The 27,062-nt window shown below is 37.1% G+C and overlaps 1 protein-coding gene across 4 annotated transcripts in view; it reads left to right on the forward strand.

The window, feature by feature from the left end:
• The first annotated feature begins 6,813 nt into the window (after positions 1-6,813).
• R3HDM1 (R3H domain containing 1) overlaps positions 6,814-27,062 on the forward strand; it is a 111,990-nt gene continuing 91,741 nt past the window's right edge. For 3 of the 4 annotated variants that reach the window (XM_082840623.1, XM_082840625.1, XM_082840624.1), the window contains exons 1-2: positions 6,814-6,914; positions 8,348-8,558. In XM_082840623.1, coding sequence (XP_082696749.1) covers positions 8,388-8,558 — 171 coding nt within the window. In that variant the 5' untranslated portion in view covers positions 6,814-6,914; positions 8,348-8,387. Of the gene's footprint in view, positions 6,915-8,347; positions 8,559-23,820; positions 23,863-24,328; positions 24,419-27,062 lie in introns of all 4 variants that reach the window. The other variant, XM_082840626.1, reaches the window with a different exon arrangement.

The raw sequence follows: 27,062 nt of genomic DNA on the forward strand, positions 1-27,062 counted from the left end.
TAATTGAGAGCTTCCATCTATACAGCGATTCTACCCAGTAAATAGCATCAGCCCTGCCTTCTGTCCTTAGCACCTGATCATCCAACTCCCGGTTACATTTCTCCACCTGAATGTCCTAAAGGTACCTTGAATTTACTGTATACAAAACTGAAATTATTGTTCTGCACTAAATCCTCTTTTTCCCCTCCTGTGTTTCCTGTTAGTGGGTAGCAAGCACACCTACACCTTTACTGTATCCTGTCATAACTATTCTGTTGCATCCCTAAACTTTCCCCTGACCACCCCTGTATCCAGTTGGCTTCCCCCAGTTAATTACTTTCTGTTATATCAACCTCTTCATTTCTAGAGGCAGTATATATAGGTAGTGGCTAATAGCAGGGGCTCTGGAGCCAGACTACCTGAATTCAAATCCTAACTCTGCCACTTAATAGTCATACAACCTTGGGCAAGCTGCTTGATTTTTCTCTGCCTCAGCTTCCTCACTTGTAAAATGAAGACAGTAAGAGCACCTATCTGAAGGGTAGTTATAAGGATTAAATGAAATATCAATAATACAGTTAAAGCATTGGGAATAGTGCTTCATCAATAATAAGTAGCTATTTAAGAGTTTGTTGTTAATATTATTGGTTTTAACACACATATCACAATCAGTAATTGTCTTGTTTATTTTGTTTCTGCAGTAGAATGTAAACACCATGAGTACTGGGGATCCTGCCTGCCTGGCTCAGTTATATCCTCAGCACTTAGAGCAACCAACCAAATGATGAGAATGAATGAATGAAATCTCCTTTTCCCTTTTCAGCCTTCACCTCTTAATTCTTTGTCTAAACTCTGTAGTCACTTTCCATCACAATTCTCATAACATTTTACCTGCTAGAACATGGTCCATCTATATTGTAGCTAAAATAATTCTCCATGGCTTCTCTTAAAATATGCTCCTCTATTATTCAGGCTTTCTGTCCCTTATGAGATCAATACCAAACTTCTCAACTTCAAATACATCCACCCTTTGATGTTATTCTCCTGTTGTTAGAGCATTTTTAATGAAAAAAAATGTCAAGACCAAAATAAAAAAATTCAGTACTTAATTATAACAAAACATTCAGTACCTACTATTCAGAATTAGCAAATGTTAACCTTTTGTTGTGTTTGCTACAGATTTTTTCTTTAAGAAATAAAATAATAAAGACATGATTAAAACCCCTTTACTGTCTCACCAGAAACCCATTCTTTCTCCAGAGAGAATTACTAACATGAAATAGGTGTGTATCCTTCCCATTCATGATTGTGTGGTTTTAAAATTTTTACCTAAGTTGCACTGTATTACAGAGATCATTCTGCTTTTTCACTAAACAGTCTAACATTCTTTTGGGGACTTATATTGATACAGCTTTAGTTCATTTTAATTGTTTTAGCGTGTCGTGCAATATGGGTATACCATAGTTGTTAAGCTTTTTATTTTAATCAGTTTCCGTATTGGTAGACATTTGGTCTTTCCCATCCTTTAAAATAAAACAATTCAGTGAATATTTTTGTACGTCTGCTCATGTACGTGTATGAGTCTCTTCACTGTGTAGATCCAGAAGTGGATCTCTTGGGCACAGAATCGGAGGAATTTAAACTTCGTTATCACAAATTGTTTACTAATGTGAACTCACAGTGTTTGAGTGTTTCACCATGCCCTGCCAACTCTAGCTATCATCACATTTTTTTGTCCTCAACCTCAGTTCATACGCTCTATTTCCGTTAAATGGGCTTCTTTTTCCTTCTCTATTTTTCTACTCAGAATGCAATGAATTTGTGTAACACCTTACATCGCCATATAACTTTTTACATAAAAGTAATTTGTCTCGTAATATGGTAGGACTCCACTAATAAATTATTCCCTCCCGGTCTTTAAACTTAGCAAGTCTTTTCTTCTCTTTTTTAAATATTCTCTTAAAATTATTTTATGTATTTGTTGATAAGTGTCATTATTAACCTCCTCATTTGGGTTTAACAAACTCTTTCAGGTCAAGGTAGTTCTTTTCTCTTTCGGTCATTTTAAATAGTATAGCTAATACTTATTGCAGCTGTACTACTTTCTGAGGTTACTCAGTAAACTTTTATTGGATGACAGCAACTGTTTATAAATCACATAGACATTTAGCATTTTGAAATGTTGCTGCTTGTATTCTTGTTCAAGTAATTGACAAGTGATTGACTCTGAGAATGTGAATTTCCACCATTTCTAAGTAGAGCATAAACAGTGGGGGGGGGGTTTCCGCCTTTCTCCCTAGAGGCCATTAGCCAATTCGTTGTGTCAATTCATAACCTTAGGAGAAGCTGTGTGTTGGTTTTGTGCCGTTTGGTTTATTTTATAAATGTGCCTGCCTGATTACATTTTTTCTCTAAGGGAAGAAATACAGCATTGTGTCCGTCTAATGAAATGACCTTGAATAAGGGAAGAACAATGCTGTGTGCTTTGCCAAATTCTATTCAGGTAACTTCAATGATGTGACTCTTCCCCCCACCCCAATATTCATGTGAAGAGAACTCCTTTTTTTTTTTTTACCTGTAGGGCCACATTTCTTTCCTCCCCCCAAAAAATTTAACTTTGTGTGTGTGTGTGTGTGTGTGTGTGCGCGCGCGCCATGCAGCTTGTGGGATCTTAGTTCCCTTACCAGGGATCAAACCCAGGCCCCTGGCACTGGAAGTGCAGAGTCCTAAACACTGGACTGCCAGGGAATTCCCTTAAATAATTTTTTTTATGTTTTATCTAGAATAAACTGGTTTTCATTGTGTGAAATTAGAATATTTTTCTAATAATATTAGAATATTATTTTTGATTGCCTAATTCTTCAATTCTTTTGTGCTGTAGAATCAAATATTAGGCCATAGGCAGAATAAGGTGATCCTTTGAATTAGCAGTATCAGTGTTTCATTTTTATTGCCGAAAATTGTATCTGACGTTTTCACTGGAGAAACTACTCATTCATAGACTGCATATACTTTCCAAATGTTGATCCTAATTCTGCCCTGCTTTGTTACCTGGAGGAAGGCACTTAACTATGCATAGTTATCGTTTGTTAAGCTCCTAGGCTTCATGTTGTTCCTTTGCCACAAATTGAATCCTTATTGCCAGCCAAGTTTACATAGTTTAATACTTAAGATCACAAGAGATAGAGAGAATAAGAGAAAGTGGATGATTACCTGACAGTTCTGATAACTCAGTAGTGATTAGCCTGACTGACGATGGATAAGAAGTCAGTAGTACATAGCTCCTATCTATGTGAAAAGGATAAGTTTAGTACTTTCTGTCTTGAACACGTTACCGTTACCACACGTTCTAAGTATTTTTGAAATAAAGATGCTCTGTAAACCCAAATTGCTCCTCTTCTTGGTACACCTGAATGATGATACAGCACTGTGGGTAAGAGCTTACAGTGGTGCTCCACTTACAGCTTACAGTGGAGCACCTGTCTGCCCCAGTTCATATCCTGCTTCATATCCCACTCTTACCAGCTATGCGACTTATTTGAACTTGGACAAATCAACTTCTCCATGCTTTAGTTTCCTAATCTGTAAGACAGGGATATTAATAGAACCTACTTTCTAGAATTATTGTGAGCTTTAAATTAGGTATTAGAACAGTACCTGCACATGGTGAGCTATTTATGAGTAGTTTGGGTGGTAGTTATTTGTGTTTCTTTTGTAAATTGCAGTTCCCATTTCTCTCTCCTTTTCTCTTTGATTTTAAGACCTTGTTTACTTTACAGATTTTGGCACTTCTGTGTTGGGAATATTTTTTATTACATCATTTGCCTTTTAATCTCTGTTATATTTTTGTTGTACAGAAATATATTAAAACGTCATTGTAAGTTTTGTTACTATTTTTCCTTGATAGCTTCTAGATTTTTACATCATGTTTGGGAAGGACTCTTTTACCCAGTAATTATAAAACATTTCCTATATTTCCTGTACTTTTATAGTTTTACTTTTTTTTGGGTTATAATCTTTAGTTTTCCCTTTAATTCCCTTTTGCTTATGGTGCTGAGGGGGTGCCAACCTTTTTGTGCCTAAGGTTCTGAAGATTTTATTATGTCTACATACATACATGTGGCATTTCTCTTTTGTTGGCTACCTGGTAGCACAGAAGTTGTATGTAATCAAATGTTTGGTATGTCCCTAATAAGTAACATGTTACCGAATGGAAGAATGTTTTTTCAAAGTTGAGTATGAATTTTGAGCACATATATCCATCTCTTTTAGGTTGAAACAGAGTCTGAGAAACTCAGTTTTTAAATATCACTAACTGTAGGTACTCAGATGTATGCACTTAATAAATGCCAACTTTTTTTTTCTCTTAAGTTGTCTTTCTGTTGTAGAAACCTACCAGATTCATTTAAGTTCCTTAATCACTTTGACTTACTGTATAACTATTTATTACATTAGGATGCATTTAATTCACTCCTAAGTGTTGTGGCAGAGATGTAATATGATGTGTCTGTGCCTTTATGTACTTGACGCCTACACGTCCACACAGCCTTAGGTAACTGTAAAAGTGTAGGCTTTGTGCCAAGATAAAAGGGATTTTGTTTTAGCGAAGACCAGAAAGCTGGAATACCTCTTTTGCTTAAAGATTTAGAGAGGAAAACATTTGTATTTAAGAGAAAGACATTAATATTCATGAGAAGAATGCAAAGCTTATGTGAATTTTGGATGTTAAATGAGAAGGCACTAGTGAGAGCCCCTTGAGGCTGTTGCACTTCCTCCCGTAACTTAGCGCATCCACACAAACGCTCGTCCTTCTCCTCTGCTGAGCTTTGTAGGGTACATGCACAAGGAGGCCTGAGGTATGCAAAGCCCCTGCGCACCTGTGGTGGGCCTGATGTCAGTCTCCCATCATGCAGGGTGTAGCCAGGACACAGTGGACTAAGCCTCAGCCAGTTGTTGCCCTAGGGCGGTTCTAGCCATGGAAGGAAGCTAACATTTTTGGAGCGCCCACTGTGTAAGAGAGGCTGTGGCGAGTGCTTTACATTTAAACCATTCAGTTCTTCTAACAGTTTATCAGCTAAGTATCTTTTCCCCACTTTACAGTTTAGAAAATTGTGACTCAGAGAGATGAAGCAGTTTACCGAGGTCGTTAACTGGCAGCGCTGGGATTTAAACTCAGGTCTAAGGCTAATGCATTTGATCTTTCTATTATACCAGTTGTCTCCTTCCCAGGCAATAACTGGCCATTTGGTTCAGCAGCATTCATTAATCTGTGGTCAAGTGGTGTGGCTTATTAGCAAGTATTGGTCTTACAGATTGGTTGTATGACTTTGGACAAGTCATTTTATTATACTCCTGGGTGCTAATAACTTGCATGGTAAATTATATGATTGGACTCGGTGATCCCTAAGGTTGCACAGGTCCTCAGAGGATCTTCTGATGCGTTCACCTTTTCACATTGTGCCTCTCCCTCATTACCCCTTGCAGCTATTACCTTAGTGATGCCTTATTCATTTCTTAAATGGATTACAACCATGCTTCTTTAGAATTTCGATTTTAAAGGATTCATGATTAAATCCCAAAGTCTGCAGGAACACAAAGAATTTGGCTGCTTAGTGAGTGCTGCCATCTTGTGTCTACCATTTTATGAGAGAAAAATTTTTTAATGACAAAAATTATATTTAAGTATTTTTTGGTTTGTTTTGGGTGGATTTTTTTTTTTTTTTAAGCCTAGCCATTTGATTTAGTGGCCCAGAACCTTGGTCATATTGAGCTGACAATGTCAGTTAAAAACAGTTTTGACATTTGTTTATGATACCTCCTTTTCTGTTATCCTGTAGTCAAACAGAGTGACATTGAGATGTGAAAACTAATGTGTATCTGTATCAGGGTTCTAAATAATTCCATTTCAAAATTGTTTTTTGAAGAGTTAGTATAAGATGTGATTTCTTCTGTGATGCATGCTCAGCAGTATTAGTATTTTATCTCTTGATACTTGGACCTCATTATGCTCAGTTGTTTCACCTTAAAATTGTGCTGTTGTGTTCATTGACAACAAAATTGTCAAAGGAAGATGGAAGAGCTATATAGGATTTTTAGAGTGTTTTTTTGCTGTGATGTAGTCACTTGCACCAGAAAAGTTTTAAATGAAACTAACTTTCAAAACAGATGACACTGAGAGAATTTTGGCTTTAGTCTTTCGGATGTCTTTATAAATAGTCACGCCACCCTTTATAGGCAATGTGCGTTTCTTTGAAAATGTTAAATGGCTTATCATAGCTTTTGTTCTTTTGGACTTTTAAAAACCTGGAATGTGATTATTTTTCAGAATTACTGTCTTAAGTCCATAGAGTTGTAGGTCTGGAAGAAACTCTAAAAATCATAGTTCTTGGAGGCAAGTGTTCCTGGTTCTGATCTTGGGAAAACCTTTTAAAATGAAAATTATATCTCCCTTACAACACAGACCACATACTTGGTTCTTAATACATTCCCTTGCTTTCTTCTTCCTTCTGCTTTTACTGCAAAACTCTCTAGCTGGCCTCATGGTTTACCCAGGCTCACAAAACCAATGCATGTCAGAATTGGTTGTAATTAAGTGTTCTGGCTCTTGTTTAGGACAAGAAAATAATAAAGTCACCAGCAGTAATATTTTTCATTTCCAATTTACTGTGTAGTGTTTCATTTCCCTCGGCTATTTTGTTATAATGTTTTCTTTTGTTTGAATTTTAGGCCACTGAAAGGAATGATATATTTGATCCAAGACAGTCCATTTCAGTCCAGGAATCTACAGTGGTGACAAGGACATGGGACTCCTCCTGCCAGATTCCAAATTGGTCAAGACAATTGACATCCTGGCTGACAACTGTGAGAAAGAACCTTGGATTATTTTATTTTATTTTTGTGGGACACCACAATCCCAAATCCATAGAACACATCAGGTAACCTGTCTTGTCACTTGAGAAAAACATCTCACTTTTTCTTTCAAAATCTTATATACAAAAAACAAGGAGCCAGAGTACTTTAAGTACCCCCTCCCGCCTTAGTAACCTTACTGTTTTGAGAATGAACCACTTAACTTTGGTGTGGATATAATTAAGGAAGACTTTTTTTTTTTTAAGCTTTTCAGATGTATTTATGGATTCCTGAAATCTGTTTAGATACATAGTTGCAAAACATTCTTTCAGGAAAGGAACTCTTGAATTTTCTATATAGGAAAGACAAGTTCTACTGGTTTTCTCACCCCCCTCTAGATTTTATTAAGAAATTTTCAGAAATACGGAGAAGTTGAAAGAATTTTACAGTGAACAGCCATTTAACCACCCCTGCATTCTATCGTTAACATTTTATCTTACTTGCTTTAACCTGCATCTGTCCATCTATATCCATCCCTCTACCTCTCCATCAATTCATCTACATTTTTTGGATGCATTTTGAAATAAGTTGTCTTTGTCCTCACCACACACACAAAAATTTAATTATGTGGTGTGATGGATTATGTTAATCATTTCACAGTATATAAGTGTATCAGATCATCACGTTGTACTCCTTAGGCTTACACATTGTTATATATGAATTATATCTCAATAAGGCTAGAAAAAACGGAGTGGTTTACATCAAGTTCTGCTGTTCAGGTTCACATTTCTCACATGTCCTAAAATGACAGCTTTATCTGATACATTCCTATTTGATATTCAGTGTAAAGTCCCCATTGTTGTCTTACTAAAGATATGAAATATATTGGCATCTTATATATTTGATCTATAGAGCCCATATGTGTTGTTTGGCCCTGAATCACATGAGTCAGGAGAGTTTTCAATGCTTGATTCATAACGCTGAACAGTTATTAGTGAAGATTCACAACTGTGTTTTGTATAGAATGTTATTGTCTATTTTTTAAGTTATTTCCTTTTGGAATTGCAGGTTAATGTAACAAATTAGAAATTTCAGAAATCTAGATGAAAGCTATGACAGGAAAATTTTTTTTCACAGGGTAATACTTATAATATCCCTTCAGAGAAAAAGATTTCTGATGTCATCTAAATATGCATTTATAATTCTCCAGCCATTACCTTACATCTCAATAGGGCTTATTCTTTAATGTTTCTTGGGAATTTTCACAAGTGGTGTGCGCATCAAAATCACCTCATACCCTTATTATAGCCCTTACCTCATTGTTTTACGATTTTTTATTTTTGAATATGTCTGCCACTAAACTGTATTTTACAGTTCCTTAGAAGCAGGAATTTTGCTTCTATCCGTGTATATTTTACATTATTCCTGGAACATAGAAGGCACTTAGTCAATGTTGTGCAGTAACTCAATGTAAGAAATATTTCAAACTGAATTAATTTTTTTTTTCTTGCTTGCTAAGGCTTCAAGTTCCCTGTAGAATTCTAAAATAACCTTTGCTAATGAGGATGTCTGATACTGTTACTGTAAAAAATGAAACTGAAACAATGAAGGATTTGGAGGCAGAAGTGAAAGATACAACCGGAGTTGAAAATCTTATCAAATCTGAAAACTATGGGAAGATTTTGGCAGAGAAGAATGAACGTTGCATTGACAACAATATTGATTTGCAGGTAAACAGGATTTTTTCCCCTGGCTACAAATATTAAATATTCTATATATAATTATACTTTTCATACAAAACTCACTTTCAGAATTGTAAAAGGGTAAGTTGACCTTTTGCGACACGCCTACCAGCTGTTTTTTGGAGTCATCTGGATTAGCTTGTTGAGTCTAGCTCTTTGATTTGCTTGTATCATGTAATATATTTCTTTTTATTTGTATGTGGCCAATATGTTTTTTTAGTGGCTTTATACTTTTTCGTTCCATTCTGCGCCTATCCGTGTTGTAAGAGTCGAAAATAACCTAAGATTAGAGGAGATTAGAATTAGAGAGATTGAAACTGCAGGAGTTGTATTGGCAAAAACAACCCTAGGGGAAGCAGTTGATCAACTATGACTGAGAAAAGAGGTTGGTGGGGAAGAAAAGGTCACTTGAGGCTTTTGATGCTACACATGTATGATGACTTAGAACTAACCCCTCAGAAGGCTTTTAATTCTAGGCATGGATAGAAATTGATGAGTTGGTCCACAGATTCAAGATAGATAAAAATTGTTTCAAGTAGTACTCACAGTGTTCACTTCTCAGTGTTCCTGTTATCTATTGCTATACAACAGCTGATCACAAAACAAAGCTCACAATTTTAAAACAACATTTTGTTTTTTAATATCTCATGATTTGTGAGTCAGGGTTTGGCACAAGGGCTTGGCTGAGTGAATCTTCTCTCATACAAGGCGTCAAAAGAGATCCCTCACTGATATTTAAATGGCAGGTGGGCTGGCCTGGAAGGTCCACAACTCTTTCACTCACATATCTGGCCCCTTGGTGGGAATGGCTGGAATGTAGGTTCAGCTGGAACTGGGAGCACCTACCTGTGGTCCCTCCAGCACAGTAGGCTCAGGTAATCAGACTCATTATGGGCAACTCAGAGTTCCAGGAAGAATGTTCCAATAGCCAAGCAGAGCTGCAAGCTTTCTTTTGACCTAGGCTCCGAAGTCTCAGAATGTCACTTCCATTGTTGACTTTTGATGACACATGTCAGTAAAGCCTGCCCGGATTCAAGGGAGGCATAAGACCCTGCGCGCGGGCTTTTCTCTAGTTGCGGTGAACGGAGACCACTCCTCTCTCTGGTGCGCAGGCTTCTCATTGTGGTGGCTTCTCCTGCTGTGGAGCACGGGCTCCAAGTGTGCGGGCTTCAGTAGTTGTGGCTCGTAAGTTCTAGAGTGCAGGTTCAGTAGTTGTGGCACACGGGCTTAGTTGCTCCGCGGCATGTGGGATCCTCCCGGCCCAGGGCTCGAACCTGTGTGCCCCGCATTGGCAGGCGGACTCTCAACCACTGCGCCACCAGGGAAGCCAAACATTTCTGTTTCAGTTTAACCCTATGAATAAAGAATTCATTTTTGGAGAAAATATTCTGTCATTCTTTCTACATCCTAAAGACCTTGAGGGCTACATGCCAAAACTTATATCTTATTTTTGTAGAAAAATTTAAGAAGGTTCTTTTAAAGGTTATTTCATTCCTTCATTCAGTCAAAAACTTTATTCTTCATTATATGCCAGCAATGTGTTAGAAATTGATAGCAACTCATACAGCAGTAAAAAAGCATTTAGGCCCCACTGATTCAGTATAGTAAGGTGGTAATTATCTAAGAAATTTGGAGGAATAACATAATTTTTCTAGTCAGTTTTAGTAATAGCACTTGCAAAAAATTGTCATGCCTGCAGTCAGTACACTCAGTGATGACAGAATGCCAGTATCCTGATTGGATCAGAGAAAATGCTTAAATTCTATTGCATTTGTGATTGAAATAGTAAAAGATTTCCTTCTAGTTTCTTTTCTACACCTAATGTTCACTCTTTCAGGTCACGTTTATCAACAAGCGATTAATTTGGATTATAGCGTACGTTGAACTTACTGCAGGTTCTTTTCCAGACCACTGCAGTAAAGCAAACATCACCATAAAGCAAGTCACACGAAGTTTCCCAGCATATATAAAAGTTATGTTTATGCTCTACTGTAGTCTGTTAAGGGTGCAATAGCATTATGTATTCATTTGTAGTGAACTTTTAATTAAGGTTCAGACCTTAATTAAAAATACTTTATTGCTAAAAAAACTGCTAACCATCATCTGAGCCTTCAGCAAAGCATAATCTTTTTGCTGGTGGAGCATCTTGCCTAGATGCTGATGGCTGCTGACTAATCAGGGTGGTGGTTGCTAAAGGTTGGGGTCACTGTGGCCATTTCTTAAAATAAAACAATGAAGTTTGCTGCATCAATTTACACTTCCTTTCACAAACCATTTCTCTGTAGCATGCAATGATGTTTGGTAACATTTTACTGACAGTAGAACTTCTTTCAAAATTGGAATTAGGGCTTCCCTGGTGGTGCAGTGGTTGAGAGTCCGCCTGCCAATGCAGGGGACACGGGTTCGTGCCCCGGTCTGGGAGGATCCCACAGGCCGCGGAGCGGCTGGGCCCATGAGCCGTGGCCTCTGAGCCTGCGCGTCCAGAGCCTGTGCTCCGCAACGGGAGAGGCCACAACAGTGAGAGGCCCGCGTACCCCAAAAAAAAAAAAAAAAAATTGGAATCAAATCCTCTCATACCTGGCTGCTGCTTCATCATCCAAGTTTATCAAATATTCTAAATCCTTTGTTGTCATTTCAATAATTTTCACAGCATCTTCACCAGGAGTAGATGCCATCTCAAGAAACCACTCTCCTTGCTCACCCACAGGAAGCAACTCCTCGTCTGTTAAAAGTTTTATCATAAGATTGCAGCAGTTCATTCATGTCTTCAGGCTCCACTCCTAATTCTAGTTCCTTTGCTGTTTCCACTGCATCTGCAGTTACTTCCTCCACTGAAGTCTTGAACCCCTCAAAGTCATCCAGGAGGGTTGGAATCAAATTCTTCCAAACTGCTATTACTGTTCATATTTTGACATCTTCTCATGAATCACACGTGTTCTGAATGGCACCTAGAATGGTGAATCTTTCCAGAGGCTTTCAATTTACTTTGCCCCAGATCCGTCAGAAGAATCACTGTCTGTGGCAGCTATAGCCTTACAAAATGTATTTATTAAGTAATAAGACTTGAAAGTTGAAATTACTCATTGATCCATGGGCTGCAGAAGGGATGTTGTGTTAGCAGGCATGAAAACAACATGAATCTTGTACATCTCCATCAGAGCTCTTGGGTGACCAGGTGCATTGTCAGTGAGTGGTAGTATCAATATTTTGAAAGGAATCTTTTTTTCCGTGCAGTAGGTCTCAACAGTGGGCTTAATTAAAATATTCAGTTAACCATGTTGTAAATAGATGTGCTATCATCTAGGCTTTGTTGTTCCACTGATAGAGCACAGGCAGTGTAGGTTTAGTATAATTCTGAAGGGCCCTAGGATTTTCAGGATGGTAAATGAGCACTGGCTTCAACTTAAAGTCACCAGCTGCATTAGCCCCTAGCAAGAGAATCAGCCTGTCCTTTGAAACTTTGAAGCCAGGCATTGATTTCTCCTCTCTAGCTATGGAAGTCCTAGATGGCATCTTTTTCCAGTAGAAGGCTATTAGATCTTCTGGATAACTTGCTGCAGCTTCTACATCACACTTGCTGTTTCACCTTGCACTTTTATGTTACGGAGATGGCTTCTTTTCTTCAACCTCATGAACCAACCTCTGTTGGCTTTAATCTTCCACAGCTTCCTCACCTCTCTCAACCTTCACAGAATTGCTGAGCGTCAGAGCTTTGCTCTGAATTAGGCTTTGGCTTAAGGGAATGTTGTGGCTGCTTGGATTTTCTATCCAGACCACTACAACTCTCTCCGTATCAGCAGTAAGGCAGTTTCACTTTCCTGTCATTGGTGTGCTCACTGGAGTAGCACTTTCCTCCAAGAACTTTTCTCTTGTGCTCACAACTTGGCTGATTGCTTGGCCCAGCAGCCCTAGCCTTCAGTCTGTCTCAGCTTTCGATATGCCTTCCTCACTAAACTTAATCATTTCTAGCTCTTGAATTAAACTGAGAGACGTGTGACTCTGCCTTTCACTTGAACACTTAAATGCCAGTATAGGATTATTAACTGGCCTGATTTTAGTGTTATTGTATCTCAGGGAACTGGGAGGCCAGAGACGGAGAGAGACGGGAACGGCTGGCCAGTTGGTGGAGCAGTGAGAACACACACACATTGGTTAAGCTTGCCGTCTTGATGCACCCCAAAACAATTATAGTAGTAACATCAAAGATCACTGATCACAGGTCGCCATGACAAATAAAATAATAATGACAGAGTTTGAAATATTGTGAGAATTACCAAAACGTGACAAAGTGAGCAAATGCTGTCGGAAAAATGGTGCCGATAGACTTGCAGGGTTGCCACAGACCTTCAGTTTGTAAAAACACAGTATCTGCCAAGTGCAGTAAAATGAGGTATGCCTGTATTGCATTTCCTACCATGTCTGTTGTGTCGCCCTTGGCAATAAGCACAAAAACGTTTTGATGACCATTCTTGAATCATGGCCCAGTTGTTCATACTACAGGAGAATTTCATGCATTCCCCAAACACTTACTGAAAACCTATTCCATGGCAAGGACATAGTGTAGCAAGGAAAAATGGGCCTGGTCTCTGACATCACATTCCGTATAGTATGGTGACTATAACGACTCGGGGAGGAACAAGGAGAATATGAGAATTTGTTTTATGCTAATCCACTGAATGCTATATTCGTTGTTTACTCAAATGTTTAAGAATTTACTGTATGTGGGTATATTTACTCTGCTTGGAGATTTTGAAGTCCAAGATGCCTCTGTGCAAGGTGTCTGGCAAGGGGCTTACAGTTGGAATAATATACAGAGAAGAGATTTAAGTAATGGAAATTAGGAATGAAGTATATAAAACTAGAAAAAAATTGTCATTCTGTTTTCGCATAATGTAAAATAAAGTCAGCTGTTTTAAGAATCAACAGGGAATAGAGTGTCTTGTTGAAAAAATAATCCGGTTAATATACAGTTACCTCTTAACTTAATAGGGAGTTACCTATTATGAAATGCCTTTTTAAAAAAAATACTACTAGGCATTTCATCTTCTTTTGTTACCTCTAAGATACTGCCTGAAGGTTTAATTTTAAATAGCAACTATTATTTTTAGTCAAATTTTAGATGTATGTACCAATTAATGTAGGTTCCCTATTAAGAATTTTGAATTAGTCAGTATATTCTCTGCTTTCCTCTCTATCATTCTGAAAGTCAGCTACCGTGAATATAATTTATGTCTGTTGTCTTTCTTCAGCATAGTAATATTTAAAGTGACTTAGGGGGCTTCCCTGGTGGCGCAGTGTTTGAGAGTCCGCCTGCTGATGCAGGGAACATGGGTTTGTGCCCCGGTCTGGGAAGATCCCACATGCCATGGAACGGCTGGGCCTGTGAGCCATGGCCGCTGAGCCTGCACGTCCGGAGCCTGTGCTCCGCAACGGGAGAGGCCACAACAGTGAGAGGCCCGCGTACCGAAAAAATAAAGTGACTTAGGGAAATGGAAATGTTTTCCTAAGGAAGCATATATTTCATCCATTTCCAAGTCTTAATTTCCTGACCATCCCCTTAATATTTTATTTAGAAAAACTCATTTTTAAATGAAACGATGTCATAGTATAAAACTGTAAAGAAATCTTATGATTTTCTACTGTTTGTTAAGGATAACGTTTACATAAAATGTTCTTCATTTGTTCACTGCTATGTGATCCAAACCCAGATGATCCCCTAGTGCCAGAGATTGCATGGATCTATAAAACAGACAGAGATAAGTACAGCAGGCTGTCTCGGGAATGGACTCAGAAGTATGCCATGGGATGCTACCTTAAAGTCAGAATAACCTTCATTACAACTGGAATAAACTTTAAATTATGGTTCCTTTTATGATTTTCTTATCTTGCTGCTCCCCATCAGACCTCATCTTTTTTCATTTTATGTTTTTACCTCCCTCCATTCATTCACATGCTCATCTGAGAATACGTACGTTCTTCCAGCTTTGGACAGTAACTGCTTTTAGAAGCTGTAAAGTAGTTACAAGAGAACAGTTACCCAAGATTCAGAAGTTTTTTTTAAAAAAATGGAGCATGTGTATTATGTGGCCAGTGTTTTCATTCTAACTTTGTTATGAGACTAAAACCATTCCTCACTGCTCTAATGTGCTGAAGAATCATCTGACGGGGAGGAAGGTGGAAGCCGAGTTGTCACATCAAAGGAAGCAGCATTATTCTAGCAGCATCCATTCTTGTTTAAACCTTCCACTGTTAGAGATTTGAGGTTACATGATATACTTTATGCTCATAACTGATGTGGCTGGAGAATTGGTATTGAATTGATAGCATCAGCAGAATGGAAAATGTGATGTTTTATGCATGTCAATAAAGGAATGACCTGCTCTTGTTCTACAGAGAATGGAAATTGGAAGTCAAACACTCTTTGTATTACAAAATAGGGTCTCACACATTTTGTAATTTTCATTTACATTGTTAGGAGGCTTGGAGCTATTAGTTAATCTATCTTCCAATACACTGTTTAATATAACACTGAGTAAATGATGCAAGTTGTCAATGGATAAGTGATAAACTGATAGCTCTGCTACTAATTGATTTTTCTTCAATAAAGTTGCATAAACCAAAGTAATAATAATAATAATTTCATCAAGCTGGAGAGAGGCCAGCAGACATTAGGCATCACCTTGAATGGTTCCAAGCAGATATTATCTCATAGAGCTCCTTGACCATTTCTTCTATAAATAATTTCGCTTCTGTGACTCTCTATTCTTCAGAAATGTTAATTGTGTTTTTTATTCAGTTTTATTTGAAACTATAATCTTTTAGAGAATTTTTAGGATTACTTTCTTAAGAATTTCTTAAGAATGCTTTAGAAGTAATTCAAGCAGTATGTGTGCATTAATGTCAAGAAGTTCACTTTCCCACATAATTGCTTTGGAGTTGTTCTGAATTGTTGATATGGTCCCAAATAATTGTACAAAGGGTTTTTGCTTAGTAATTTTTCTGTTGCCACACACACACCATTCCTCTTGCAAATCTTGAGTGATATGTTGGACTTCGTATGATTATTAAATATTTGGAAGGTTTGGGGTAGTGAGGTGTCAGGTTTCTAAATCCAGAAAAATCTTAATTTGTTAGACTACCACTAACCTTTAACATGGGATAAATGGGTGGGGGGAGTGTTTGCTTTGGTTTCCTTTGTATAACTTAATCATGTGGTCGTTGTGGTTTGATTTTTCTCAGAGATAGATTTTTCACATTAAATTTAGGGTAAATTACTTGTGTTTATTTCTGCCATTTATTTGAAATGTAAAATTAGGAATCTTATGCTCTAAGGTTCAAACTCAACTTTCCCATGGTTTTACAATTGTATCTTTCTACTTGACAAATGCTTTGTCTAGGGATGATCATCTGTATACATGTACCTATAAATACAATCCAAAACGTATTTCGGAGCAGTTCAAACATTGATCCCTCTTCCCACAAACTACTGAACAGTAGGATGGCGAGTCCAAATTGTGTTGGTAACCCTTGTTATGGAGGAAATAATAGAACTGATTTTTGTTAACAAGTAGGCCTCATGTGCCAGAGTGCATGAACAGCTTCTGATATATATGAGTGAATTTTCTATACACAGAATCAGTTGAAGCAGGTGTTTAGTATATTCTCAGCTTCTATAGCAAGCCCTGTGATAATTAATATGCGACTTTTACATCTTGTATTCCCCAAGTTAGTTCCAATGTATTTCTTTAAAAAGGGGAGGATAGGGCTAGTAAGGGACAGGAAAGCAATGACAGTCTAATAAGGTTATCAGAAAAGCTCAGGGGGGAGACCACACTTCTCCAACAGTGAAGTTAATGGGCATCAAATTCCTTAATTGAGGAAACATGTAAAGAAGTTTCTTTTTAAAGGGCTCAGTAAGATTATGTCCATGTAAAATCATACAAATCTTAACTATTTTTTCCTCAAAGATAAAAGGCTGTATGTAATATACCTGCTACACAGTAAAAGCCCAACAGATGGTAGATGCTGTTAGTAATATGATATTTATAATCATCATCATAATCGTTACTAATTATTTATTAGCAATAGCACAACTATATTTTTCCTCAGATTGATCCCTTTATTGTCATGCAACATCAGATTTTTTTTCTTTAGTAATTAAAAAAAAGTAAAATTTATTTCTTGACATAAGCTCCCAAAATTTTCAATACAGTACTTTTTCTTTGTATTAAGTTCCCTATCTGTATACTGTACTTTTGTCTTTAAAAGTATTTGATGAGTTCAACTTTTAAAACTTAAAATTGACTTCCCATAGTACATTTTACTTTTCTAATTATGTCTATGATTTGGTGCTCTTTCTGTTGAACCTGGGTGATATATACACATGATAGCTAGCACATTTGCTTTTCACAGTGCTTTATTATGACATGTATAAAGAAGATGTTCCCCACATCTTGCAGATGTAGAATGCTTTTACATAATATTTTTACTTCCTCCAATAACTTTCACATATATCATCGTTAGGATGGTGGATGGTAAGATCCTTTATCTTCATTTAATATACGGGGTAACTATAAACCAGAGTCCTTGACTTTCTCCAGGGACTTTACCTTAGATGTTTAATCCTGTGCCTTTGGATTTTTTTTGTTGTTGTTGTTGGAGTATAGTTGATTTATAATGTTGTGTTTAGTTTCAGGTGTACAGCAAAGTGATTTAGTTATACATATACGGATATCTATTTTGTTTCATATTCTTTTCCCATATAGGCTATTGCAGAGTATTGAGTAGAGTTCTGTGTGCTGTGCAGTAGGTCCTTGTTGTTTATCTCTTTTATATATAGTAGTGTGTATATGTTAATCCCAACCTCCTAATTTATCCCTCCCCACCCTTTCCCCTTCGGTAACGATAAGTTTGTTTTTCTAAGTCTGTGAGTCTATTTCTGTTTTGTAAATAAGTTCATTTGTATCAATTTTAGATTCCACAGCCTTTGGGTTTTTAATCCTGTGCCTTTTTGCCCAGAGCATTAAATGGTACAAACAAATTAGTGATTGGGGGTGGTTTGTCAGTTTATTGATGTTTTTTAAAAGTCCACTCTGTCAACTCAGAAAACTTTGTTGTTTTCTGTTATTCCGGTGGAAAATATCAGCCTGGCCTTTTTTGTTCTTACTATTCTTGACCTTTAGCTGACATTCACACTTCAATTTATTATCTTCTCTCAATAATTACCATTAGGGACTTCCCTGGCAGTCCAGCAGTTAACACTTCGCCTTCCAATGCAAGGGGTGGGGGTTCGATCCCTGGTTGAGAAGCTAAGATCCCACATGCCTCGGGGCCAAAAAACCAAAACATAAAACAGAAGCAACATTATAACAAATTCAATAAAGACTTTAAAAATGGTCCACATCAGAAAAATTATTAAAAAAATATAATTACCATTATCTTGAAAAGTAGTGAGAATTAGTAAGGTCTTCAAAGTATATTAAGAGCCTTAGTTGAAAGGTGTCAACTGTTATCATTAATTTTGTTCATAATAATTACAAATAAAAAATGATCCTCTTTTTGAAATAAGTTAGATTTACTATTAATTGAGTGATATTGATTGGTAGTTAGTTTTATGAAAACACAGTACAACTTATAAAGATTATTCTGTTCTTTCTTAGCAATACGTAAATCTCATAGTTCATGATTTCAGTGCTTTTGTTTTTCTTTCCTTTATTTTCTTTCGTAATAAACTTTAAACAGATCTAAACTCGTCCTAGCAGTACAAAGATGGCAAGGAAGATAACTGAAAATATTAGACCAAAAGAGACATTATGGGGAATTCCCTAGCAGTCCAATGGATAGGACTCCACGCTTCCACTGAGGTGGCATGAGTTTGATCACTGGTTGGGGAATTAAGATCCTGCATGCTGCATGGTGCAGCCAAAAAAAAAAAAAAAAAGGAGAGACAGAGCCATTATGATAAGCAAAGAAATGTTAGAAAACAAAACTTATAGATTATTCCTTAATATTAAGTTGACTACATGGATTTAGATTTTTACTTCTTTTGTTATTAATTGTAAAGGTCTCTGGTTTGGGATAGCAATTAAGACATGGGTAATGTTTTGAGGATCCTTCCACATCCATATTCTGAAATAAATTTTAAATTTGTTTAAAGTTCTTTTATTGTAAACAAAAGACCAAAGTACTGAAATCATCAGTTATGTTTGTTTTTCTTTGCCCTCGAAGTTGATCTACAGAGCAGTATGTTAAAAAGCAGTCTGTGTTTATTGTAATATTACACCTTAACCATTTATTATTGAACCTCAGTTTTTCTCTAAGCAAGGAGCTAGTGGCTCTGACAGTGTATTAATACCAGTTTCAAACTGAAATTATATTAGGGATGTTTCATATTCTGAACCCATTTATTGGCCTAATTCCTGTCCTATACTGTAGTATCAAACAATGTAAGTTATAAATTGGCATCTTTAGCCCTAAGCCTTATAAATTCTAATTTAATTAGGATCTTTCTGAAGTAGTAAAAGTCCGCTAAAGGAGCTGCTAAATTTTTACTGTGACAATGAATGAAATTCTGTTAAAAGTGAAAAGAAAACTATAGAGATAAATTAATGAAACCAAAAGTTGGTTTTTCAAAAAGGTCAACAAAATTGACAAGCCTTTAGCTAGATGAACCCAGAAAAAAAGAAAGAACCAGAGGAAAAAAAAAAAGAACCCAGGAAAGAAAACCTCAAATTACTAAAATAAAAATGAAAGTATGGGGCTTCCCTGGTGGCGCAGTGGTTGAGTGTCCGCCTGCTGATGCAGGGGACACGGGTTCATGTCCCGGTCCGGGAAGATCCCACATGCCGCGGAGTGGCTGGGCCAGTGAGCCATGGCCGCTGAGCTTGCGCATCCGGAGCCTGTGCTCCGCAACTGGAGAGGCCACAGCAGTGAAAGGCCCGCATACCGCAAAAAAAAAAAAAAAGAAAGTATGGACATTACTATCTATTCTATAAAATAAAAAGGATTAAAAGAGGGTACTATGAACAATTGCAAACCAACATATTGGATAACCTAATGAAATAGACAAATTCCTAGAAACACGAAACCTACCAAGACTAAATCACAAAGAACAGAAAATCTGAATTGACATATAACTAATAAGGAGATTGAATCAAAAAATCAAAATCTCCTGACAGAGAAGAGCCCTAGATCTGAGGAATTCTACCAAGTATTTGAAGAACTAACACCAATAGTTCCCAAACTTTTACCAAAAAATTATAGAGCAGGGAATACTTTGTAACTTATTTTTCTATGTGTCCAGCATTACCCGAGAGCAGTGACATGCTGATCTTGTCCTCGCAGACAGCGGGAAGAAAGTTACTGGAACAGTTCACTTTTTCCAGAGAGAGAATGTGGTATTTCCAAGAAAAGAGTCAATGCTGAGGCCTTCCCTGGTGGCTCAGTGGTTGAGAGTCTGCCTGCCAATGCAGCGGACATGGGTTCGAGCCCTGGTCTGGGAAGATCCCACATGCCACGGAGCAACTGGGCCCGTGAGCCACAACTACTGAGCCTGCGCATCTGGAGCCTGTGCTCCACAGCAAGAGAGACCGCGACAGTGAGAGGACCGCGCAGCGCGATGAAGAGTGGCCCCCGCTTGCCACAACTAGAGAAAGCCCTTGCACAGAAACGAAGACCCAACACAGCCAAAAATAAATTAATTAATTAATTTAAAAAAAATCATAGAGACAGACAGTAGCATGGTAGTTGCCAGAGCTTGGAATGAGAGGAGATGGGGAGTTAATGTTTAATGGGTACAGAGTTTCAGTTTTATGAGATGAAAAGAGTTACGGCTATGGATTGTGCTGATGGTGACACAACATTATGAATGTATTTAATACTACTGAACTGCACACTTAAAAATGGTTAAGATGGTAAATTTCCTGTGTATTTTTCCACAGTAAAAAAAAAAAATTGAGAAGGAGACTTGGCTTGGGCTAGGGTAAAATCTAAATATATGTAACCTGCTTAATCTAATTATATGTAACCTGCTTAATCCAGGGTCAAAAATTAAAAAAAAATGGGGCTAGAAAAGTGAAAGGCATGCTTTAAATAACTAAATTCATTTAAAAAATAATTTATTCTTATTTAATGCCAAACTTGTTTTCTCTGCTTTGTTGTTGTGTGTGCATGTGTGTATGGTAGATTTTCTGGTATTTATTATGTAATTTCGGTTCTTTGCTGTTTGAAATGAAATAATAAGTGATTTTTGTTGAATAATGCCACTTTGGCAGTTTATAGTTTACTTACGTAGCAGTGTATTCGTTTCCTGTTGCTGCGTCGTCGCATATTACCGCAAACTTAGAGGCTTAAAACAATGCCCAGTTATCAGCTCACAGTTTCGCAGACTAGAAGTTAGTTGAGCTCAGCTGAGTTCTGTTTAGGGTTTCTCAAGGCTGAAAGCCAAGGGGTTGTCCAGGCTGGGCCCTTATCTGAAGACTCTGGGGAAGAATTTGTCTTTACACTCATTCCGACAACAATGGCACCTCAGTGTTTTGCAGCTGGAGGTCTGAGGTCCATGTTTCCTGGCTGACTGTCGGCCAAGGGCCACTCTGTGCCCCTGGAGGCTGCCTGTAGGCCTCTTCATCTGTCCCCTCCATCTTCAAAGCCAGCTGTGCAGTGTCAGGTCCTTCTCACCCTTTGAGTCTGATCTGCCGCCCCACTCCCAACAGAAGAATGCTCTCAGCTTTTAAAGGGCTCACTTGATTGGGTCAGACCCAGCTGAATTATCTGTATGTTAAGATCAACTGATTTGGGACTTTAATTACGTCTGCAGAATCCCTTCACAACATTCTTTAGATTGGAGTTCAATTAAATTACCAGAGGAGGGGCCTGTTAGGAGGCCATCTTTAGAATTCTCTCTCTCACAAGTAGTATTTGACTCACAGCAAGATTTTTTATAGGTGTGTGATATAAAGTACACAGGACTAAGATTCTAAAGATCTTGGGTTCTGTTTTACTATTTAGTAACTCTGATACTGGACTATAAGGCTCTTGAGACCAACAATTGTGTCTTATTCATCTTTATAGGCCTAGTGCCTGGCACAGAGTGGCTTACAGCAGGAGCTTAGAACATACTAAGTCACAGTGAGATAATTTTACCCCTCTTTGATTTTTCTTTTCTTTTTTCTTTTTTTTTTTTCCTTCGGTACGTGGGCCTCTCACCGCTGTGGCCTCTCCCGTTGCGGAGCACAGCCTCCGGACACGCAGGCTCAGCGGCCATGGCTCACGGGCCCAGCCGCTCCGCGGCACGTGGGATCCTCCTGGACCGGGGCACGAACCCGCGTCCCCTGCATCAGCAGGCAGCCTCCCAACCACTGCGCCACCAGGGAAGCCCGATTTTTCTTTTTTTAATCTTCCTTCATCAAAGTTTTCTTATGAATTAAAACTGAGATGGTTAATGCATGTGTAAGTCATTGAAAATTCTAAAACATTACTGTAGGGACAATATACAGCCTCCCCCAACCCCCCCCCCTTTTTTTTTAATCTACCCTTTCCCTGAACCTTTTCAAGAACCTTGAGAATTAATACAAACAATATTAACTTTTATACCGGTAAAAGTAAACTGAAATAACTTGACCAGGGTCACCTATTCGTAAGAAGCAAAGCCAGAAATTTAAATCCAGTCCTACATGTGAATGCAGCTTTTACTTGTCAGTTAATCATCTCTCTTATTTTATAAAAACTTTTAAGCGAAAGTGCTGTGCCTTTGATACGTAGAATTATAAGGGATTAAAGCAGAGGACTGGAGTAAATCGTAAATTCTTTTCTGCTGCCTTAGAACTTATTTAGTCATGTGCATTTTGCTCGTATTCATCTGTTGACTTTTCTCGGGTTTTTTTTTTCCTGTAAAGCCTTACTCTATGTAACATAACTTCTTTTAATTCTGTTTTTAGTTGCAAGTAACAGAAATCCTCTTGATTAAATTAAAGAAGTGAGTAAATAGAGAAGACAGAACCAACATATAAAAGCTCTCTTAGGCAGTAATGCCGTGTGCATTTGTTCATGCATCTGTACCATTTTCTTCTCTGTAAGAAACAGAAGATCATTTTTCTCTTTTTTTTATTTTCATTTTGTTGTTGTTACTGCTGATTTTTAATGTTGGATAATCCAGGGTCAAAATTCCCAAGAATATAGTGCTTCTTATCTCAAGAACTTTGGCCTCAAAATGGGAGACAACACCCTGGTACTGTAGATTCTCATTTCTGTTGGTCTACAAGGAAGTTTTTTTCGGATGTTAGAATGAAATGGTGGCTTTTTTTCATATGTGAAGCATACTGATCTAGGTATTAAGGACTTTGTTTTATGTTTGATACCAAACTGGCTCCCTGGCATTGAGTATAAATGATAGATACCTGGACCTTGTACTGTTTGGGGTTGGTGTTAAACAAGTAGATTAGAAGGAGGTGGAAGGAAAGAAAACCTATCTGGCTTCGGTTCACAGGGACTTCAGCTGCTTTCCCAAGCCAAAGCCTGGTATCACAGACTAGAGCTACTCACCCCAGTGGGTTCCCTATTTGCGTGATTGATGATCTGGTGGTCAAGCTGAACATACATATTAGAACCTTGCCCACTTTTCTTCATTTCTGCTTCATTGCCTTATCCTAGATTAGACAAGTAGGATACATATTAGAACCTTGCCCACTTTTCTTCATTTCTGCTTCATTGCCTTACCCTAGATTAGGCAAGTAGGATTCCTTGCTAGTAAACTGGGGGTGTACTATGAAGTACAGTGCTGAAAAGACTCAGTAGAGAGGTGGTTGTACTCTGACTCAATGGGCATTTCAAACATTCTCCTTAGTAAGTTTGGAACTTTGCTGAGCACAGCCACTTAAAATTCCTCAGGACTTTGTGGGGTTTTTTTCCCCCTCACCTTGGCTAAAGTGTAATATGTTATAGAATACCAAAGAAGTATATTTTATTTTGCTACTGTCTAAGAATTTACCTTATAAATTCAATTTAGCTCAATTAACACAGAAATTGTGGCTATTTGCTCACTTAAAGGACATGCCAACCCACAGAAGGATTTTAGAGAATCTTCTGCAAGTGTGCTTTTGGGAGGAATCAGTACTTCTTTACTTGAAACCAACTTTGATTTCCTCGTTTTCCATTCTTTGTGCAGTTAGTTTCTCTGTGGTTTAGGATTATGAACTAAGAAGCAATCTTTCTGTTTCAGTATGAAATTTAATACAAATCTTTCTTGTGTATTCAGCGGCCACTGCAGTCATTTGGACAGACAGGAAAAAGGTCTAAGGTATAGTAAATATTTTGTGCTGGCATGCCAAGGGCCTTCATGCTTGATGAATCTTTGTTTTCATAGAGCACTGCATTCAGTTTAGTTTTGTCATATTTTCTTTGGGGCAGAAAGCTTATTTTGTTTTATTTGGGTTTTTTGTCTTGCCTAGTCGCTTTTGTGCACTGCTTTTATATCTTTAATGGTTCTTCATCTGTAGAGAAAATGGCTTTCTCATCATTCTTTGGGTTTTGAGATTGGAGTTATTCCCATTCTTGCTATTGCTATTATTTTCAAAACTGCAGTTATTGTTTTCCCTCATAACAAAAGGTTTTAATGGTATTTAATGATATATTTAACTTGCACATTTCACCTACGTCTGTACATGGCAGAAACTATTATAAAGAAACTTAAGAAACTCTAGGGGGCTTTTGGATATGCCCTAGATTTATGGAATGTAGTGTTAATTTTAAATACTTTTCTTTAGTCAAGCTCAAAGTTAAAGCTAGTTCGGAGCCTTGCAGTGTGTGAAGAATCTCCACCACCCCCTACAGCAGAGATATCACAGGAGAACCAGGTAAAAAAAACCAAAAGCAATAAGCAAAAGAAAAAAAGAAAAAAAATTAATTATTTAAAGTTATGGAAAAACCTACTTCCTGGAGAAAATTTTTTCATAATGTTAAATAAAATTTGGATGTGCATGTACGTGTGTTATATATGTTTTTACTAAGTGAAACTACTAAGTCTAAGGCTTAGTGCAATGATTTCTCACTGGAAAAACTTAGAGATCATATAATTAACTGAGAATATGGCTTTAAGGGAATTATAAGTTGTTATGGAAAAGTTATATTAAAGTACTACTTCCAGTTAATGTGATTGTGATGAAATTTGCCCTTGAATTTGCCCAAATTTGATTTTGGCTTTTAGAAATTTGTCAAACACCTCTTGAGTGTGAAGGGGAGACTACCTAAGACTTCTGCTTACATATCATTTTACTTAACCTGAATGCGTGGTGAAGTCTGTTTTCATATTAGCATGGCTCTAATAGTTGTCTAATATTTCTAATTCCTCTTCTGTCTATGTTTGCCAAGTATAGAACTACCAAGGCTGAGGCAAATAGTTTGGTTTTTTGCTTTTTATATTCTTTTTAATGCTATGACTTTACTTTTCTGTTAATCTCAGTTATGAATTGATCTTTGTCTTATTCTGCATTTGGACATTTACATATAATTATTTTTGGACCCTCTACCAGTGTTTATCAATGTGATAACTTTGGCTGTTTGTGGCTTGTTCTATTTTTTAAGAGTTTGAATAACCTAAAATCCCTCTGTATTCCAACAATTAGTTTCCAAAGAATTGAGGCAATTTTGTGGTTAAGACACATGACTGAATAAAGGAAAAGAAAAAAAAAGCCATGACAGGTTGTATGTCTTTTTTTTTTTAATGCTAATTGTACGTTTGTTAATTCAAGCAAAGACTGTTATGCTTTGCCTTGATTTAGAAGATGGTGACGTCAAAAGCCTACTATAGATACTGAAGATAGTTGTCACATATTTAGAATGTGCTCTGTTTTTAAAAGCACTACAACTCTCTCTGAATTATAACAAAAGGACTTTTTTTGATAGATTATTTATTGTCAATGCACTTAATATCAGTTTCCTTTGAAATTCGTTCAAGTGTCAAGCAACATAGGGTTCAAAATTTACTTTTGATTTTTAAAAGTTCTTTTGTACATTCAGAGTAAAGAATGCACCTGTTCAGGGTGGAGCAGTTGGCAATGTAATGTTTTTTGAAAATTAATTTCTTTGTTTTGTTGACCAAAATGTTACACCATCTTAGCCTCTTGGAATAATTAGTCCAAGGAGATAGAGGAAATGAGAAGGGTCAGACATTCGTAAGACTGTTAGTCCAGAAAAGGTGCCTTTTTTGAGAAAAACTGTAACAGACATGATCTTTGGTTTTATTTGGTACATTTCACCTATCTGAAAAATTATTGTGGGAGGCAGAAGGGGGGAGAGGGTTCTTATAGTAGTGCATAGATTTGTCTAGTGAAAATTTATGTGAAAAAATTAATATAAGGAGTATATGTTGTATATTAATGTATATATTGTTCAAAACAGCTGAGTTACAGCATTTGGATAATGAATAAAGTGGTTATGCCAGAGTTCAGTTATTCCACGTAATATAGTCTTTCTCAATTTCTCTTGGATACAGTTAACTTTTTCTTTTGGGATAATAACCTATTATTACCCTCTCTGAACAAAAGATATTCTTTTTAATAGAAAGTCTTTTTCCCAGTCTTGAGTTAACTAAATTGCATCTGACTGGGAATTGGAAAATAAGTTATTTCTTGTAAAATGTACTAGTATCAAATCCTTGACGGCAGAGATACTTTCCAACTAATAATGCTTGCTTCAGAATGTGATTTTTGAGGAATTAATCTGGAATAAAACTCATTGTTCCAAAGGTTGAGAGGCAATTAAAAGAGAGATGTCATTTCTGTCTGATGACAGCTAATGAGAGGGAAGTGACCTCAATAAATGATGTCAATTACAAAGTGAAGAGTAAAGGAATTACAGCTACCTATGGAGATATTGCTCTCATTTGAGTTATTTATAGTCAGGAGAGTTCGTGTATAAGGACTTCGGCATTTAAAATATGTCTTGTTTATTTGCTACTGAAAACAAGGGCTCAGTACCAACTGAAGACAAGCCTCAATACATTATACATACTGGATTTTTAAATACAGTTCATCTTGATAAATAGTTTAATATCTGTAATTAAAATATGTGACTTTAGAAAGAGAATTTGGAAATGAAATCTGATAGTCATTATAAGTGCCTTTTAGTGAAGTTGTAAATGTGAAATCTTTTCTTCCAACCTGGATTTTATGGATTATCCTTGAGTAACAGCAATAGAGAAGCTGTAAGTCAGGAGAACTTCTAAATATTCTACTTCTGAAGCATAGTTCTGGGATTCATTTTTAAATATCTATTTTACAGTTAAAAAAGAATGAGGAAAGTGGATTAGAAAATGAGTCATAATGAGAAAAATGACTGGTTGATGAACGTATGACATTGATTAATGTATGAGGTTTGGTAAACAAGACAAAGGAGGGCTTAAAGCAGGTGTTCATCGTTTTAGTGGAAATTGCCAGTGCATAGCTTTTGTCCTATATCCTGAGCACAACTTTGAACTGGGATGGAATGGGAAGCAGAGTT

This window comes from Leucopleurus acutus (genome assembly GCF_964270905.1).
Source record: "Leucopleurus acutus genome assembly, chromosome: 6".
Classification (NCBI taxonomy): domain Eukaryota; kingdom Metazoa; phylum Chordata; class Mammalia; order Artiodactyla; family Delphinidae; genus Leucopleurus; species Leucopleurus acutus.